At 38.7% G+C, this 21000-nt stretch overlaps 1 protein-coding gene across 2 annotated transcripts in view; it reads right to left on the bottom strand.

The window, feature by feature from the left end:
* The window catches only part of TBCA (tubulin folding cofactor A), a 104619-nt gene that overhangs the window by 4644 nt on the left and 78975 nt on the right, over positions 1–21000 (bottom strand). For both annotated transcript variants that reach the window (XM_037000166.2, XM_037000173.2), the window contains exon 2: positions 11380–11485. In XM_037000166.2, the coding sequence (XP_036856061.2) occupies positions 11380–11485 (106 nt within the window). The remainder of the gene's footprint in view (positions 1–11379; positions 11486–21000) is intronic.

The following is a 21000-nucleotide window of genomic DNA, read 5'->3' as shown; positions in this document are numbered from 1 at the left end:
GGAAACCTTTTTCTTAGGATGCAGTTGCCATGCTGTGAGAAGATTTAAAAAAAAAAGGAATGAAAGAATGAAATTCATGTGACTTATGGCTATTACTTAACAGTTAAGGATATAAAGAAAATTTCATGAGTCAAAAATAATCTGGGCCTTTAAGCCCTAGCATATCAATAATTTTAAATATAAATGGTCTATATAAAGAACTCACACACCTCAACACCCAAAAAGCAAGTAACCCAATTGTAAAATGGGTGTAGGATCTGAACAGACAATTCTCCAAAGAAAAAATTCAGATGGCCAACAGGCAAATGAAAAGATGCTCTGCAATGCTAATTATCTGAGAAGTACAAATTATAACCACAATGAGGTATCACATCACACCAGTTAGGATGGCCAACATTCAAAAGACAAGCAACAACAAATGCTGGAGAGGATGCAGAGAAAGGGGAATCCTCCTAACACTGCTCATGAGAATGTAAATTAGTTCAACCATGTAGAAAGCAATATGGAGGTTCTTCAAAAAACTAAAAATAGAAATACCATTTGACCCAGGAATTCCACTTCTCAGAATTTACCCAAAGAAAACAAGATCCCAGATTCAAAAAGACATATGCACCCCTATGCTTATCACAGCACTATTTACAATCGCCAAGATATGGAAGCAACCTAAGTGTTCATCATTCGATGAATGGATAAATATGTGGTACATATACACAATGGAATATTATTCAGCCATAAGAAGAAAACAAATCCTACCATTTGCAACAACATGGATGGAGCTAGAGGGGATTATGCTCAGTGAAATAAGCCAGGCAGAGAAAGACAAATACCAAATTTCCCTCATTTGTAGAGTATAACAATGAAGCAAAACTGAAGGAACAAAACAGCAGCCAACTAAGACTCCTAGAAGGGACTGGCATTTACCAGAGGGGGTGTTAGGCGAGGGTGGGTGGGGAGGGTGGGAGAAGGGGATTGAAGGGTATTATCACTGGCACACATGGTATGTGTGGGCGGTCACAAGGAAGACAGTGTAGCACAGAGAAGACAGTAGTGACTGTGGCATCTTACTCTGCTGATGAACAGTGACTGCAATGGGGTGTGAGGGGTACTCGATACTATGGGTAAATATTATAACCACAATGTTTTACATGGTAAACCTTCGTAAGAGTGTATATTAATGATACCTTAATAAATAAATATTATAAATAAAATAATAAAAAGAGAAAACATTTATCTTAAATGTATATGTACTAAATAACAGGTTTAAAATACATAAAACAAAAACTGACAAAACTTAAAGGAGATGCAGACAAATTCATTCAATATCCCACTCTCACCAACTTATAGAAGTATCAGACAAAAAATCAAGATTTAAAAAAACTGAACAAAGCCATCAACCAAAAGATCTAATTGACATTTATACAACACTACCTAAGAAAGGAAAATACAGACTTCTTAAGCATCCATGAAACATTCACTAACATATACCATATTCTGTGTTAAACAACCATAACAAAACAAACAAAAATCTCAACAAATTTAAAAGAATTGAAATAATATATAGTACATGTCTGACTATATGAGAATGATACTAGAATTCAATGCCAAAAAGGCAGCAGGAAAATCTTCAAACACTTAGAAATCAAACATGCTTATAAATAACCCATGTGTCAAAAAGAGAGTCTCAAAGGAAACAGGAAAATACACAGATAAATGAAAATGAAAATACAATCTGTCAAATTTTGTGGGATTCAGCTAAAGCAGTGCTGAAAGGGAAATTTACAGTACTAAATGCTTACATTAGGAAAGAGCAGAGATCTCAAAAAATTGAAGTTCTTACTTCAGGAACTGAGAAAAAGAGGAGCAAAATAAACTTCAAAAAAGCAGAAGGAAGGGAATAATAAAGATAAGATCAGAAATCAGTGGTATGAGAAACAGGAAAAAAAATCAATGAAACAAAGACCTGTTTGTTTGAAAAAAGCTTATAAATCTCTAGTAACACTGACAAAGATAAAGTGACAAGGCACGAAGTATCAATATCAGTAACAAAATAGAGGATATCATTACAGATCTTGCACCAACTAAAAGAAACAATTTTATAATAGTGTTCATAATTCTCATGAATTCAAAAACTTAGAAGAAATGGACCAATTGCTAGAATACTACAAAGAACCAAAACTCTTCCAGTAACCTGGATGATTCTACATTTATTAAAGAAATTGAATTTATAATTTAAAAGATCCTGAAAAAGAACTCTCCAAACCCAAATTGTTCCAATGGACAATTTTATCAAATATTTAAATACCAATTTTACAGAGTATTCTTCAAGAAAAGTGAAGAGGAGGGACCACTGCCCCAGCTCATTATATGGGACAAGTATGAATCCGATACCAGAACCAGAAAAAGGTAGTATTGAAAAAGAATACTGCAGAGTGGTACGACACGATGGTATGCATAGAGTCTGAATTCACCCCAGATACACATTGAATCTATACTTACACAGACAGCAATTCCTCCCAAAGGACTGAAGGCTGAATGAACAGCTTCTACACAACAAAGGATAGAGAGACCACATAAAAAACAGCAACAGAGGGATTAAAGATGGTAGAATAGGAAGGCAAGACAGAAACCTCCTCCCAAAAACACATAGAGGAAAATACAGCAAATGCAACAAGACCTGAAGGCTGCAGAACAGACCCCCTACAACTGAGGAAGAAGAGAGGACCACAGAAATGGGTGAGGTTGCAAAGCTGAGATTGAGTGGGACCCAAGTCCTCCCCCATAACCAGGCTACACACAGAAGAAAGAACATCAGGGAGTGAGTAGGAGCCCAGTCGCGCTGCACACTCGGCCCTAGAGATCTGCTCTGGGAGCACAAGCCCATATTACATTGGGTTCTGGTGATTATCGGGGCTGGACACCAGGGGAAGGAAGAACACTCTGGGAAGCTGAAACTTCAGCCAATGTGGGAGGGCTGGCACACTTCTGAGACCCAAAGCAAAGGTGGCAGTTTGAAAGACTTAAGAGCAATTCAAGGGGTACCAGAGGTGTTAAGGGTTGGATAGAACTCTCCTCAGGAGAAAGAAAGGACATACCTCCCCAACCATTTCCTCAGCCCAATAAATGGGGGGAACTCTCAGGAGCTCCAGACACTCCATCCCCCTTGCTGGCAACACAGCCCCAAGGCAGCTCCCTGCGTACTGCTGGGAACCAACCCACTTGACCCAGCAGTAGAATGACTTTCCTGCCTGGCAGGTAGAGGAACACTATCCCAGCTTGCTTAGCTCCATTTCAGCCCAACTAGAAAGGTGCCTGGAAGGCCAACCATAAGAGCTCCTTCCTCCCTGTGGGTGTACAAACCCAGTGCTGTGCATCCAATAGTTTGCCCACCCCATTAACGGTGCAGCCCCACCATTGCTGCAGGCCAGGAAGAGGGAGGCCCCGCCCATGGTGAGCTCAACAGATTCCTGAGCTGATCATAAGATATAAAAATTTAAGATATTGTGAAAAAAATTGAAGATAACATAAATAAATGGAAATATATTCTATGCTCATGGACAGGAAGAATTAATATTGTTAAAATGGCCAAACTACCTAAAGCAATCTACAGATTCAATGCTGTCCCTGTCAAAAAGCCAATGGCAATTTTCACAGAATTGCAGCAAATAATCCTCAAATTTGTATGAAACTATGGAAGACCCTAAACAGCCAAAGCAATCTTGAAAGAACGTAACTGGAGGTATTTATGGCTTCATTTCAAACTATACTGCAAAGCTGTAGTAATCAAACACTATGGTACCAGTACAAAAATAGACACAGATGAATGGAAAAAAGTAGACAGTCTAGAAATAAACCCATGCTTGTATGACCAATTAATATATAACAAAGAGGCAAGAATATACAATGGGGAAAAAAGACAGTCTCTTCATTAAATGGTATTGGAAAAACTAGACAGCAACATGCAGAAGAATGAAACTGGGTCACTGTTTTAGGCCACACCCACAAAATAAATTTGAAATGGATTAAAGACCTAAATATAAGAAATGAAACCATAGACTCCTAGAAGAAGACATGTGGGAAACTTTTGAACACTGGCATTAGTAATATCTTTCTGGATACATATCCCCAGGAAAGGGAAACAAAAGCAAAAATAAATAAGTAGGAATACATCAACCTAAAAAGCTTCTGCAGAGAAAAGTAAACCATCAACAAAACAAAAAGGCAACCTACTGAATGGGAGAATATATTTGCAAATTGGGTTAATATCTAAAATACATAAAGAACTCATACAAGTCAACACCAAAAAATAAACAGTCTGATTAAAAATCAGGCAGAGGACCTGAACGCTTTTCCAAAGACATACAGTCAAAAGACACATGAAACAACGCTCCACATCACTAATCATCAGGGAGATGCAAATCAAAACCATAATGAGGTATCACCTCACACCAGTCAGAATGCCCATTATCCAAAAGACAAGAATAAACAAGTGTTGGCCAGGATGTGGAGAAAAGGGAATCCTCATTCACTTGTTGGTGAGGATGTAAATTGGTGCAGCCACTACAGAAAACTGCATGGAGGTCCTGCAAAATAATAAAAATACAAATGCCATGGGACCTAGTAATTCTACTCTTGGGTATTTACTCAAAGGAAACAGAGAAAAAAAGATATACCCAATGTTATGCTCATTACAGCATTATTTACAACAGCCAAGATGTGGAAGCAACTGAAGTATCCATCAATAGGTAAATGACATACATATAATAGAATACTACTTAACCATATAATAGAATGAAATCTTGACATTCATGACAACATGGATGGACCTAGAGGGTATTATGTTAACTGAAGTAACTCAGACAGGATAAGATATATATCACATGATTTTACTGATACATGGAATCTAAAAAAAGTAAACAAATGAACAAACAAATAAACAAAACCAAAAGAGACTCATAAATACAGAAAACAAACTCACAGTTGCCCTAGTGAAGGGAGACAGAGGGATGGGCAAAACAGGTGAACGGGATAAAGGGGTACAAACTTTCTATTACAAAATAAGTCATGGGGATATAAAGTACAGCATAGGGAATATAGTCAATCATACTAAAATTATTTTGAATGGTTACAGATGGTAACTACACTTATTGGTGTGAGCATTTTGCAATGAATGTAATTGTTGAATCACTATATTGTACAGCTAAAACCAATACAATATTGTATATCAACTATAAAGGAAAAAAAAAGCCCTCAGACCATCATCTCCCATAAACATAGATGCAAAATCCTCAACAAAACATTACTGATTGAATCCAGCAATGTATGAAAACAACTGTACACCACGAACAAGTGATCAATCATATACAGAAGGCTGGTTCAATATTTAAATATCAAACCATGTAATCCACAATATCAGTAGGCCAAAGAAGCAAACTCATATGATATTATCAAACAAGACAGAAAAAGCACTTGAGAGTGATATGCTTGACTGTCATCAATGCCAATCAGTTCTACTATAGGACAGGTTTTAAAAAAACAGACAGAATACCTTTACCAGCTGAGGGCAAAATCCTCTGTATCCAACAGCCAAGATATGGAAGCAACCTAAGTGTCCATCAGTAGATGAATGGATAAAGAAGATATGGTACACATACACAATGGAATACTATTCAGCCATAAGAGAGAAACAAATCCTACCATTTGCAACAACATGGATGGAGCTGGAGGGTATTATGCTCAGTGAAATAAGCCAGGGAGAGAAAGACATGTACCAAATGATTTTCCTCATTTGTGGAGTATAACAACAAAGCAAAACTAAAGGAAAAGGAATAAAACAGCAGCAGACTCACAAATTCCAAGAAGGGACTAGGGTTACCTAAGGGGTGGGGTGGGGGAGGGTAGGTGGGGAGGGAGGGAGAAGAGGATTGAGGGATATTACTAGTACAAATGGTGTGGGGGGGATTATGGGGAAGACAGTGTAGCACAGAGAAGACAAGTAGTGACTCTGTAGCATCTTACTACACTGATGGACAGTGATTGCAACAGGGTATGGGGGCAGACTCGGTAATACGGGTGAATGTAGTAACCACATTGTTTTTCATGTGAAACCTTCATAAATGTGTATATCAATAATACCTTAGTTTAAAAAAATTTATTTAAAAAATCCTCTGTATTCATCCCTAGTTGGGTGATGACAGTGGAGAAGAGGAGGGACATCATAAGCAGAGGGCTAAAATCAATTTGGGCAATATATGAATGTTATTACACTGTTTGGCCAGAAAAGAAAAAGACAGAGGAATAACACTTTGACTGGTACTTTGGCATCTTAGGGTCTTGAAACTTCTTTCTAGTTATTTATTCTGAAAGCACCAATGTTAAGCCTCATCTACGAGAGGCCAGTTTTGGCTATCAATTTCAGGTAAGAAGTCTGGTAGGGACTGACAGCACCCAAAGTATGCTCTAAAACAGGGCCAGCTTGGAAGATCCAGAAAAGCCAGAGCAAAATGGATCCAAGTGAATAAAGAGCCAATGTACTGACAAACAGTTGAGGGTGGCATTCAGCTCAAAAGAGGAGGAAATACAGAGACAAGAGTAGAGAAACCACAAAATGCAGCACTTGGCTTGCTTGGTATTTTCTATGAGGGGCACAGCTAATGTCAAGAAACAATTATTGACCTTTAAGTCCTAGTCAATCAGGAATAAAGCAATGCTTCTGGCAATACAACTCCCATTGCATATGATAAAAAAACATGGTCAGTCACAGTGTGGCTAAACTAGGGAAAGGAAATTGAGAAAAGCACTTAGGCTGACCTAAAGACAGGTTTCATCAAACCCTGGAACAAAATTGGAACTGACAACTCTATACATTGCAGGTCACAACAGCAGCAAACAGAAAAATGTATCATCTTAGTTAGATGTGGTATGGTATTTTGGAATATAAATACTAGGTTAACGAGGAATCTAAGAAGTCATGTTGTAAATCATGACCACTGTGACAAAAGAGAGAATTTTAACATGGCTGAGTATAGAAAGAACTTATGAACAAAACTTTTTTACATCTGCTTGTGTAGTCACCAGTATGTAGATTTTTTAAAATTTGGTATCATTAATGTACATTTACTTGAACAACATTATGGTTGCTAGACTCCCCCTATTATCAAGTCCCCATCACATACCCCATTAGAGTCACTGTCCATCAGCGTACTAAGATACTACAGAATCACTACTTGTCTTCTCTGTGCTGTACTGCCTTCTCCGTGCCTGACCCCCTACATTGTGTGTGCTAATAGTAATGCCCTTTTCCCCATTATCCCTCCCTTTCCACCCATCCTCCCCAGTCCCTTTCACTTCAGTAACTGTTAGTCCATTCTTGGGTTCCGTCAATCTGTTGCTATTTTGTTCCTTCAGTTTTTTCTTTGTTCTTATACTCCACAGATGAGTGAAATCATTTGGTACTTGTCTTTCTCTGGCTGGCTTATTTCACTGAGCATAAAACCCTCCAGCTCCATCCATGTTGTTGCAAATGGTAGGATTTGTTTTCTTCTTGTGGCTGAATAATATTCCATTGTGTATATGTACCACATCTTCTTTATCCATTCATCTACTGATGGACAATTAGGTTGTTTCCATTTCTTGGCTATTGTGAATGGTGCTTTGATAAACATAGGGGTGCATATGTCTTTTTCAAACTGGGCTCCTACATTCTTAGGGTAAATTCCTAGGAGTGGAATTCCTGGGTCAAATGGTATTTCTATTTTGAGTTTTTTGAGGTACCTCCATACTGCTTTCTACAATGGTTGAACTAATTTACATTCCCACCAGCAGTGTAGGAGGATTCCCCTTTCTCTACAACCTCGCCAACATTTGTTGTTGTCTGTCTTTTGGATGGTGGGCATCCTAACTGGTGTGAGGCAATATTTCACTGTGGTTTTAACTTGCATTTCTCTGATGATTAGCGATGTGGAGCATCTTTACATGTGCCTGTTGGCCATCTGAATTTCTTCTTTGGAGAATGGTCTGTTCAGCTCCTCTGCCCATTTTTTAATTTGTTTATTTGCTTTTTGTTTGTTGAGGTGAGTGAGCTCTTCATATAATTTGGATGTCAATCCCTTATCAGATATGTCATTTATGAATATATTCTTCCATACTGTAGGATGTGTTTTTGTTCTACTGATGGTGTCCTTTGCTGTACAGAAGCTTTTTAGTTTGATATAGTCCCAGGTGTTGATTTTTGCTTTTGTTTCCCTTGCCCAGGGAGATAAGTTCATGAAGAAGTTGCTCATGTTTATGTCCAAGAGATTTTTGCCTATGTTTTTTTCTAAGAATTTGATGGTTTCATGACATACATTCACGTCTTTGATCCATTTTGAGTTTACTTTTGTGTATGGGTTAGACAATAATCCAGTTTCATTCTCTTACGTGTAGCTCTCCAGATTTGCCAACACCAGCTGTTGAAGAGGCTGTCATTTCCCCATTGTATATCCATGGCTCCTTTATTGTATATTAATTGATCATATATGCTTGGGTTTTTATCTGGGCTTTCTAGTCTGTTCCGTTAGTCTATGGGTCTGTTCTTGTGCCAGTACCAAATTGTCTTGATTGTAGCTAATATTTTCAAACAATTAGAACATGGAATGCAGATTCAAAAGAGTTAATCTTTGCCTATAAAGTAGGAGGTTTTATTGAAAAAATGATCAATTTATAAATATAAATGACATAAAACATAATCTGTGACATTATTTGTAGAACTGCTTTTAGAAAGGGAGTTATTTATTCCCTACTCCACGTAACTTAACTCTTATTCCAGCTTTAGCCCTATTGGTAATAAAAAGAACAGGGCAAAGAGAAAACTATGAGGTCACTAGCTACACAACCGAGAAATGAGCCTGAAAGGATCAAGAAGAACTTCAATGAAATAAAGTTATATACCATGTCATACTGTTTCTACTTCATGTGCGAAAATAACAAAGGACATTAAAGAAAAGAGGTATGTGGTATGAATACTCATGGAATTTACTAAAAAAAGCTTTTAACCATCATAATTTTAAGAATTAGTCAGTTACATTCTGTATGTAAATCGTTTTGAAGAGCAGTTAGTTCATAAAGATCAAAGTATCAGAGGACATATAATATCTACACATCTGTTTAAAAATCCTCCCCCAATTTATGAATATCTGACACACAAATGTCCTTTGCTATACCACACACAGAGGAAGGCAGGTTCCTAGGTAACTCAAGAAAATAACATTCTCTTCCTCAACAGCCAGGGGGAGAGGATGCTTCAGATGCCATTGCATTCCTTTTGCACTGTAGAAAGCCACTACCTACATATGAATCCATTCAAAATGATTAATTTTACTGAACTAGGTCTGAGTTGAGTGTGCACTATTACCATTTCAACAATATGGTGAAAACTAATGTTGAGTACATAAAGCTTATTTTAGAAATAAGTCTTCAGATATAAAATGTGTAAACTTGTTCATACTCTCCTTTTTCTTAGTGCCATCTGAATTTATTCATGCACTGGTTGCTGGAATTTAAGTAAAGGAGCAAGTGATCTGGTGTACACTTTAAAGAGATCAACCTGGTTGGTGTGGTGGGAAAGGAATGAAGGGTGTCAAGAGACAAAGAGGTATATGTATGACAACTAGGGGGCTTTTGCAATCACACAGATTAAGAAATAGTAAACTGGAATAGGATGGTGGCAGTAGAGAAAGAAACAGAGGGAATAAGAAACAGAACTTGTTGATACCAGATGTGATTACTGGAAAGAAACAGAAGCATCAAGAAGAGACTCACTAAATTTTTGACTTGGGACCTGGATAAGTGGAGGTACCATTTACAAAAGGGGGAAAACAAGAGAAGGAATCACTTTTTGTTTTTTGGGGGTATGTTGGGTTGAGGGAAGATGAAGATTTTGTTTTAGACACCCAAGAGAATATGTCAAATAGGTGATTAGTTGAATATATATATATATATATATATATATATATATATATATATATCTCTGAAGTGATCAAGCCCAGAGATAATAGATTTTGGGAGATAATAGAATTAGAATGAATGTCAAGTAAATAGGGACTCCAGGGTTTTTTGCTTTTGTTTGTTTTTAATGATATACCCAAAAGATTGCCTGAAATAACATTTGGCAAATAGCAGGGATTCAATAAATAGCTGTTGAGCGAATAAATGAATAGGCATAAAGATGTACTTAAAGTTAGAGGGTGGTATGAGATTACCTAGAGAAGGATATGTAAATAGAACTCTTAAAGCTTAACAAAACATGGACGGATAGAGAGAAAGATGAGGGAGAGTAGGACTGGGAAGGTAGAGAGGAACAGTTTCAGCCAAGAAGACTGAGGAATAATAGTAGTGGAACAAGAGGAAAGCTTGAAGGCTTTTCTATCAAAGATGCCCATATAAAAGAGTGTTTTAAGGAGAGAGTGGTTACTTATGACAAATCCTGTTGAAGTTATGTAAAATGAGAAAAAAGTGTTAACGATGTCACTGCTGGTTGGATCAAGGATTATTAGGGCACATAATCCACTCTAACAGGAAGAAACACAGCACAGATACAGATGCAGGTAGGTTAACAGATTTTGTTGTGGGAATATAAGGAAGTTCTCTTAATAGCCTCTCTTTTCTCAAGGAATTAGGGAACAAGTATCAGTCAAGAGTGAATATTCAATAAATACTATGATGAGAAATAAGGTATTATGGGCACGGAGGAGGGGCACCTAACTCAGTGTTGAGGTGGAGTGCAGGGGAGGTTTAAATGATGAACAGGAATTAGTAAGGAGCGGGTAGCTAGAAGGATTAGGAAGAACATCCCAGACAGGCAGTATCTGAGGCAAAAGAGAAAGAGTTCAGAAAACTAAATGGTGAGACCTAAGAGCTACAGGTAGGGACTGGCAAGAAATGACGATGGAGAAATAAGCAGGTACCGAAGTCAAAAGGAGCCTTGTATACAATGCTAAGAGACAGAAATTTGTCATGAGAATAATCAGAAGTAGCCATTGAAAAGTATAATATATATTTTTAATTTTGGTGGACTTCACATCAGTTTTGGGAAAATATCTGTGTATTTAAAGAAGAGTATATTTAATATAAGAGTAGGCCATTTTATATTCAGTATTTAAAATTGGAGGAGCAGTATAGCTTAATGGTAAAGAGTTTCAATTTTAGATCCGGAATACCTGTCAAATCACAGCTATTACCACAGCAGTTGTGTGACCTTTGGCAAATTATGTAACCTGTGTTTCAGTTTCATTATTTTTAAATGGAATTTTTAATAGTAAAGAAGTACGAAACAGGATCTTCTCAAGAGGGCTCTCAATATATTAGTGTGTTATTCTGTAATTATTATTTAAGATGTAATTTTACCTGCTTTTTAATGGCATAATTTTCACCATCTTCAGCTTTCATTTTTTCAATCTTTTCTTCTTGTTGTTTTGCTTCCTTTTCATACATCATTTTTTCTTTGACCAGTCTACAAATAAATAAAAAATGTTTTAGAAAATTAACTTTCTCTCTAGGAAACAGAACACAAGACAGAAAATATGTAAATATAAAACATACTTAAAATACTAAGGTATATGTATTAGACAGGGAGGAGGGGGGGGAAAGAAGAAATCTTCATGCCCTTTAAGTACTTATACACCAACCCAAAATTCTTAAACTTTTAATTAAAAACACATTCCACAGTAATAACTGTATTTACAGTGTAAAAACAACACTTAAATGATTATGTACTAGCATTTCTGTCTTGCTCTTTTATGGATATGTTTTCCAAACTTTTATAATGGACGTGAAAACAACATAATGACAAAAGCTCAGCTTACTAGAAAAAAAAATCAACATTGCATGCCAGACCCAAAACAAAGAAAGATTAGATTATTTTCAACAACAAAATTGTTTATATGGTATTTACTGTGCACTTAATTTTAGTTCTGACCTTCCATGCATAGGTAATTTAGACATGGTTCTTTTAGAGACTAATAGAGGCAAACAAGTATGTATTTACTAAAGCAAGAAAAGGGATTGATAAAGATCAGTAAGATTTTCAACAATAGAGGAACAAAGGAAAAAAGCAATACAAAGTTCTACTGTTCTTCAGGTAACTAATATTTAATTACCATAATAATTCAATCTCCCCTAATCCTAGTTAATCAAACTTTTGACATAGAAGCAAAGTGTAGTCCAAGAAAACCACTAAAATTCCTTTTTTTTGTTATTAAAGCATCATTGATAGACAATCTTATGATGGTTTCACATAAACAACACAATGGTTTCAACAACACTAAGATTCTTTTCAACACATTATCTACAGAGCAGAAGAAAAACTTTCACAGTCCATACATATTAAAAGCAGCTTACTCCTCCATTTGGCTTGCTTATTTCTAGACCTGTGCTGCTGGGAAGGAATTTAAAAATCATATTAGAGCACAACTTTTGTCTAATGATTTGCAATGAAGACTTTTAGGTGTACTTCTAATAGTACATAATACAAATTCACAAATCTAAAAATATATATATTTTGTCATATTACCTACAAAGCTTTTAAGTCAGATTTTAAGTCTGGATTTAAATTACTACATATAGCACATACTAAATGTTAAAATACTAAAATGCTGCAGGTTGGAATTTCAGTGTATGCAAGCAAGGCTCATCCTTTCCTTCATGATCTTGTGTTACTGACATAAATGGAAGGAAATTTAACAAAGTATTAACAGTATCTACACTAGAATATTATGTGACCTTCACACATTCATCCTGAAATACCTCAAAGTAAAAAATCTGAAGTACAAAATAAATATATATTTTGTGTTGCCATGAGTATAAACAAGCAATAAAGGACACCCAAGAAATGAGTAACAAAGGACATCTGGAAACAATTACTTGTAATTAACCTAAGGAGAAAAGCCCTAGTAATTTGGGGTAGGGAGTTCATCTGGGAGGTAAACAGGGAGGAAGCTTTCATTCAATGCCTTTCAGTATAATGTGAGGGTATTTTTTTAATGTATAAGTATTACTTTTATCAAAAAAGTTAGATGTTCAGAAGTTGAACAAAGATAGTGGCGTGAGTAGAGCAGCGGAAATCTCCTCCCAAAACCATATATATTTTTGAAAATACAACAAATACAACTATTCCTAAAAGAGAGACCAGAAGACACAGGACAACAGCCAGACTACATCTACACCTGCAAGAACCCAGCACATCACCAAGAGCGTAAGATACAAGCCGCGGCCCACCTGGCAGGACCCTAGCACCCCTCAACCCAGCTCCTGGCGGGAGGAGAGGAGTCGGAATGGGGAGGGAGAGGGAGACCAGGACTGCTAAACACCCAGCCCTAGCCATCCACACTGAGAATGCAGACACACAGTATGTGAGGTGGTGGATACCAGGGAAATAGGACAGTAAGACCTGTGAGCGGGACCCTGCAGCCGGCACACCCAGGACAAAGAAAAGCAAGTGCTTTTTGAAAGTCTTAAAGGGACAGGGACCCCACCGCTGGACGGAAGCATCCTGGGACACTTAGCCCAGCAGCTGGGAATCCCAGAGAACTCTGGGCGCCCTAACCCTCTGGGTGGCAGCACAGCTCGGAGGCCCCTTACGGCGATAAACAGCCTCGCACCTGATCCCCCTCCGATGCAGCTCCACCATATTGGAGAAGCAGCACCATATTGGAGAAGCCACACCCACAGCAATCACGGAGCTCCACAGCAGCTGGGCAAGAATTAGAAACCCCACCTGCACGCAGCTACCCAGCAAAAGCCGCTAGAGGTTGCTGTTCTCGCAGGAGAGAAAGGTCACAAACTAGCAAGGGACTTTCTCTTAGCCAACACACATGTCAGCTCCGCACAAATACCTCTATCGCCATGAAAAGGCAGAAGAATTTGATATAGACCAAGATCACAGAGGCAAACCCTGAGAAGGAGATAGACCTAACCAATCTCCCTGAAAAAGAATTAAAAATAAAGCTCATACCATGCTGATGGAGCTGCAGAGAAACATGAAAGAGCTAAGGGATGATGTCCAGACGGAGAATACAGAAATGAAACAATCTCTGGAACGATTTATAACCAGAATGGATAAGATGCAAGAGGCCATTGATGGAATAGAAACAAGAGAACAGGAACGCATAGAAGCTGACACAGACAGAGATAAAAGGATCTCAAAGAATGAAACAATATTAAGAGAACTGTGTGACCAATCCAAAAGGAACAATATCCGCATTATAGGGGTACCAGAAGAAGAAGAGAGAGAAAAAGGGAGAGTGTCTTTGAAGAAATAATTGCTGAAAACTTCCCCAAACTGGGGGAGGAAATAATCGATCAGACCATGGAACTGCACAGAACCCCCAACAGAAGGGACCCAAGGAGGATAACACCAAGACACATAATAATTAAAATGAGAAAGATCAAGGACAATGACAGAGTTTTAAAGGCAGCTAGAGAGAGGAAAAAGGTCACCTACAAAGGAAAACCCATCAGGCTATCATCAGACTTCTCAACAGAAACCTTACAGGCCAGAAGAGAATGGCATGATATATTTAATGCAATGAAACAGAAGGGCCTTGAACCAAGAATACTCTACCCAGCACGATTGTCATTTAAATATGAAGGAGGGATTCAACAATTCCCAGACAAGCAAAAGCTGAGGGAATTTGCCTCCCACAAACCACCTCTACAGAGTATTTTAGAGGGATCGCTCTGGATGGGGGCACTCCTAAGACTAAATAGATGTCACCAGAGAAAATAAAATCACAGCAAAGAAAGCAGACCAACCAAATACTAACTAAAGGCAAAAAAAAAAAATCACCTACCCACAAAAGCAGTTAAAGGAAACACAAAAGAGGACAGAATAAAACAACCAACATATAAAGAACAGTGGAGGAGGAATAAGAAGGGAGAAAAATAAAGAAACACCAGACAGTGTTTAAGATAGCTCAACAAGTGAGTTAAGTTAGACAGTAAGATACTAAAGAAGATAACCATGAACCTTTGGTAACTACAAATCTAAAGCCTCCAATGGCAATAAGTACATATCTTTCAATAATCACCCTAAATGTAAATGGACTGAATGCACCAATCAAAAGACACAGAGTAATAGAATGGATAAAAAAGCAAGACCCATCTCTCTGCTACTTACAAGAGATTCACCTTAAACCCAGAGACATGCACAGACTAAAAGCCAAGGGATGGAAAAAGATTTCATGCAAACAACAGGGAGAAAAAAGCAGGTGTTGTAGTAGTATCAGACAAAATAGACCTCAAAACAAAGAAAGTAACAAAAGATAAAGAAGGACATTACATAATGATACAGGGCTCACAGTCCAACAAGAGGATATAACCATTATAAATATATATGCACCCAACACAGGAGCATCAATATATGTGAAACAAATACTAACAGAACTAAAGGAGGAAAGAGAATGCAATGCATTCATTTTAGGAGACTTCAACATGACACTCACTCCAAAGGATAGATCCACCGGACAGAAAATAAGTAAGGACACAGAGGCACTGAACAACACACTAGAACAGATGGACTTAACAGACATCTATAGAACTCTACATCCAAAAGCCACTACTTACAATAGCCAAGAAATGGAAGCAACCTAAGTGTCCATCAGTAGACGAATGGATAAAGAAGATGTGGTACATATACACAATGGAATATTATTCAGCCATAAGAAGAAAACAAATCCTACCATTTGCAACAACATGGATGGAGCTAGAAGGTATAAATAAGCCAAGCAGACAAAGACAAACACCAAATGATTCCACTCATACGTGGAGTATAGGAACAACAAAAGACTGAAGGAACAAAACAGCAGCAGAATCACAGAACCTAAGAATGGACTAACAGGTATCAAAGGGAAAGGGACTGGGGAGAATGGGAGGGAAGGGAGGGATAAGCGGGGGAAAAAAGAAAGGGGGTATTACGATTAGCATGTATGATGTGGGGGGGGCATGGGGAGGGCTGTGCAACACAGAGAAGACAAGTAGTGATTCTACAGCATCTTCTACACTGATGAACAGTACTGTAATGGGGTTTGTAGGGGGGACTTGGTGAAGGGGGGACCCTAGTAAACATAATGTTCTTCATGTAATTGTAGATCAATGAGAAAAAATAAAAGTTAGATGTTAATGATTGTCTGTGGCACAATTCTGAATTTACAGTCTGCTAGTTATACTTTCTAAATTTTCTGGAATAAAGCAAACTTCAGTTAGAAAGAAAGATACAGAGATATACCCAATAGTTGTAATTCTGAAAACATTGCTCTCCTTTGGAAGTTTTGCAAATACTATTAAAATAGTAAGGACTAATATGAAATGTAAGTTATAATTTATTATATTTTAAAGGCATTTAAACCCATTCCTACAAAGAAACATAGCAAACTTCAAAATCTGGTCACTTTCAGTAGTTAGCCAAATAAATACATAAGAGAAGAATAAAGAAATATGTAAAAGCATCAAAAAAAGATAGACATAAGGAAAAATTCTAAGAAATGACAACATTAATGATACTCAAATGATAACTTCAACTACTTAATACTTAACTGTATATGTATGACATAATCATTTTCAATATGTAGTACAGTGTTTTCCAAATTATACCACAGTACACTAGTCAAATGACTCTAAAAAACACTGCCTGCCAAATCTGAGTTTTTTATGATATACATTTATGATATACATTTGCATATTAAAAGATCCTGAGCAGTCTTATAGTAAGAAAATCAGTTTAACTTTCTTAACTGCAGATTAGTTCAGGCAAAAAAGGATTTTCCTCTAACAGCATTCTCCAAAACAGCTGCCCTACAAATCTGAAAGTATATTATATAAATCTGTACACTTTACACAAGTTTGTATAACAGCACATTTAAACATATTTTTTTTTTTTTGGTGGGGTCTTTGCCTGGTTTTGGTATTAGGGTGATGTTGACTTCATAGAATGAGTTTGGGAGTATTCCCTCTTCTTCCATTTTTTGGAACACTTTAAGGAGAATGGGTATTATGTCTTCTCTGTGTGTCTGATAAAATTCTGAGGTAAATCCGTCCAGCCCCAGGGTTCTGTTCTTGGGTAGTTTTTTGATTACCGTTTCAATTTCTTTGCTCGTAATTGGTTTAACTTTAGTGTTTCTTCCTTGGTCAGTCTTGGGAGGTTGTGTTTTTCTAGGAAGTTGTCCATTTCTTCTAGGTTTTCCAGCTTGTTGGCATATAGGTTTTCATACTAGTCTTTAATAATTCTTTCTATTTCTGTGGAGTCTGTCGTGATTTTTCCATTCTCATTTCTGATTATGTTGATTTGTGTTGATTCTCTTTTTCTTTTAATAAGTTTGGGTAGAGGCTTATCTATTTTGTTTATTCTCTCAAAGAACCAGCTCTTGGTTTCGTTGATTTCTGCTATTGTTTTATTCTTCTCAATTTTGTTTATTTCTTCTCTGATCTTTATTATGTCCCTCCTTCTGCTGACTTTAGGCCTCATTTGTTCTTCTTTTTCCAGTTTCGATAATTGTGATGTGAGACTATTCATTTGGGATTGTTCTTCCTTCTTGAAGTGTGCCTGGATTGCTATATACTTTCCTCTTAAGACTGCTTTCGGTGCGTCCCACAGAAGTTGGGGCTTAGTGTTGTTGTTGTCATTTGTTTCTATATATTCCTTGATCTCTTTTGATTTGTTCAATGATCCATTGATTATTTAGTAGCATGTTGTTAAGCCTCCACGTGTTTGTGAGCCTTTTTGTTTTCTTTGTAGAATTTATTTCTACTTTTATACCTTTGTGGTCTGAAAAATTGGTTGGTAGAATTTCAATATTTTGGAGCTTACTGAGGCTCTTTTTGTGAGATAGTATGTGGTCTATTCTGGAGAATGTTCCATGTGCACTTGAGAAGAATGTATATCCTGTTGCTTTTGGGTGTAGAGTTCTATAGATGTCTATTAGGTCCATCTGTTCAAGTGTGTTGTTCAGGGCCTGTGTGTCCTTACTTATTTTCTGCCCAGTGGATCTATCCTTTGGGGTGAGTGGTGTGTTGAAGTCTCATAGAATGAACGCACTGCAGTCTATTTCCCTCTTTAGTTCTGTCAGTATTTGCTTCACATATGCTGGTGCTCCTATATTGGGTGCATATATATTTAGAATGGTTATACCCTCTTGTTGGACTGAGCCCTTTATCATTATGTAGTATCCTTCTTTATCTCTTGTTACTTTCTTTGTTTTGAAGTCTATTTTGTCTGATATTAGTACTGCAACCCCTGCTTTCTTCTCACTGTTGTTTGTCTTAAATATGTTTTTCCATCCCTTGACTTTTAGTCTATGCTTATCTTTGGGTTTAAGGTGAATTTCTTGTAAGCAGCATATAGACGGGTATTGCTTTTTTATCCATTCTATTACTCTGTGTCTTTTGATTGGTGCATTAAGTCCATTTACATTTAGGGTGACTACTGAGAGATATGTACTTATTGCCATTTCAGGCTTTAGATTCGTGGTTACCAAAGGTTCAAGGTTAGCTTCTTTAGTATCTTACTGCCTAACTTAGCTCGCTTATTGAGCTGTTATATACACTGTCTGGAGATTCTTTTCTTCTCTCCCTTCTTATACCTCCTCCTCCATTCTTCATATGTTGTGTATTTTGTTCTGTGCTCTTTTTAGGGGTGCTCCCATCTAGAGCAGTCCCTGTAGGATGCCCTGTAGAGGTGTTTTGTGGGAAGCAAATTCCCTCAGCTTTTGCTTGTCTGGGAATTGTTTAATCCCGCCATCATATTTAAATGATAGTCGTGCTGGATACAGTATCCTTGGTTCAAGGCCCTTCTGTTTCATTGCATTAAGTATATCATGCCATTCTCTTCTGGCCTGTAGGGTTTCTGTCGAGAAGTCTGATGTCCGCCTGATGGGTTTTCCTTTATAGGTGACCTTTTTCTCTCTAGCTGCCTTTAAACTCTTTCCTTGTCCTTGATCTTTGCCATTTTAATTACTATGTGTCTTGGTGTTGTCCTCCTTGGATCCTTTCTGTTGGGGGTTCTGTGTAATTCCATGGTCTGTTCGATTATTTCCTCCCCCAGTTTGGGGAAGTTTTCAGCAATTATTTCTTCAAAGACACTTTCTATCCCTTTTCCTCTTTCTTCTTCTTCTGGTACCCCTATAATACGAGTATTATTCCTTTTGATTTGGTCACATAGTTCTCTCAGTGTTGTTTCATTCCTGGAGATCCTTTTATCTTTCTCTAAGTCAGCTTCTATACGTTCCTGCTCTCTGGCTTCTATTCCTTCAATGGCCTCTTGCATCTTATCCATTCTGCTTATAAATCCTTCCAGGGATTGTTTCACTTCTGTGATCTCCTTCCTGACATCTATGATCTCCCTCCGGACTTCATCCCACTGCTCTTGCATTTTTCTCTGCATCTCATCCCATTGCTCTTGCATTTTTCTCTGCATCTCTGTCAGCATGTTCATGATTTTTATTTTGAATTCTTTTTCAGGAGGACTGGTTAGGTCTGTCTCCTTCTCAGGTGTTGTCTCTGTGATCTTTGTCTGCCTGTAGCTTTGCCTTTTCATGGTGATAGAGATAGTTTGCAGACCTGGTACAGGTGACCGCTGGAAGAGCTTCCCTTCTTGTTGGTTTGTGGCCTTCCTCTCCTTGGAGAATAGCGACCTCTAGGGGCTTATGCTTGTCAGCTGTGCGCAGACAGGGCTTCTGCTACCTGCCCGTTTGCTATGGAGTTTATCTCCGCTGTTGCCTTGGGCGTGGCCTGGCTTTGGCTGCTCCTCCAAAGTGCTGGAGCCCCGTTGGAGGGGGAGCGGCTGGGAGGCTATTTTTCTCCGTAAGGGGCCTCTGTGCGCCCTGTTGCCCAGGGGGTTAGAGTGCCCAGAGATTCCCAGATTCCCTGCCTCTGGTCTAAGTTGTCTGTCCTGCCCCTTTAAGACTTCCAAAAAGCACTCTCCAAACCAAAACAACAACAGCAACAATGAGAGAGGGAACAGAAAAAAAATAAATAAATAAGGAAAAAACAGCGATTTTTTTTTTTTTCCTCAGGTGCCAGTCCCAGGCACCAGCTCACCGGTCCTGCTGCCCTGCCTCCCTAGCACCGGGGTCCCTGTTCCTTCAAGGCTTCCAAAAAGCACCCGCCCACCAGTCCCGCAGGGAAAAACGCGCGATATTCTTTGTCTTCAGGCGCCAGTCCCAGGCATCCTCTCACTGGTCCTGCTGCTCTGCCTCCCTAGCACCGGGGTCCCTGTCCCTTTAAGGCTTCCAAACAGCACTCGCCAAAAAGAGAAAATAAAAAAAGGGGAAAGATGCACGATTTCCTCCGTCCTCAGGCACCGGTCTCATGCACCCGCCCACCGTCCCGCAGGGAAAAACGTGCGATATTCTTTGTCCTCAGGTGCCGGTCCCAGGCACCCGCTCACCGGTCCTGCTGCTCTGCCTCCCTAGCACCAGGGTCCCTGTCCCTTTAAGGCTTCCAAACAGCACTCGCCAAAAAGAGAAAAAAAAAAGGGGAAAAACACGCGATTTCCTCCGTCCTCAGGCGCCAGTCTCATGCACCCGCCCTCCGGTCCCGCAGGGAAAAACACGGGATAGTCTTTGTCCTCAGGTGCCGGTCCCAGGCATCCACTCACCAGTCCCGCCGCCCTGCCTCCCTAGCACTGGGGTCCCTGTTCCTTTAAGGCTTCCAAAAAGCACTTCGCAAAAAGAGGGGAAAAAAAGGGGAAAAGCGCGCGATTTCCTCCGTCCTCAGGCGCCGGTCTCAGGAACCCACCCACTGTTCCCATAGGGAAAAACGCACGATCTTTGTCCTCAGGCGCCGGTCCCAGGCACTGCTCACCGGTCCCGCCACCCTGCCTCCCTAGCAACGGGGTCCCTGTCCCTTTAAGGCTTTCAAAAAGCACTCACAAAAAAAAAAAAAAAATCGCTCCGGTTTCTTTCCACCTGCTGGGAGCCAGGGGGAGGGGCGCTCGGGTCCCGCCGGGCTGGGGCTTGTATCTTACCCCCTTCGCAA

This window comes from Manis javanica, chromosome 1 (assembly GCF_040802235.1).
Source record: "Manis javanica isolate MJ-LG chromosome 1, MJ_LKY, whole genome shotgun sequence".
Classification (NCBI taxonomy): Eukaryota; Metazoa; Chordata; class Mammalia; order Pholidota; family Manidae; genus Manis; species Manis javanica.
The sequence above is the reverse complement of the archived record's forward strand: the minus strand, read 5'-3'. Positions and strand labels throughout refer to the sequence as shown.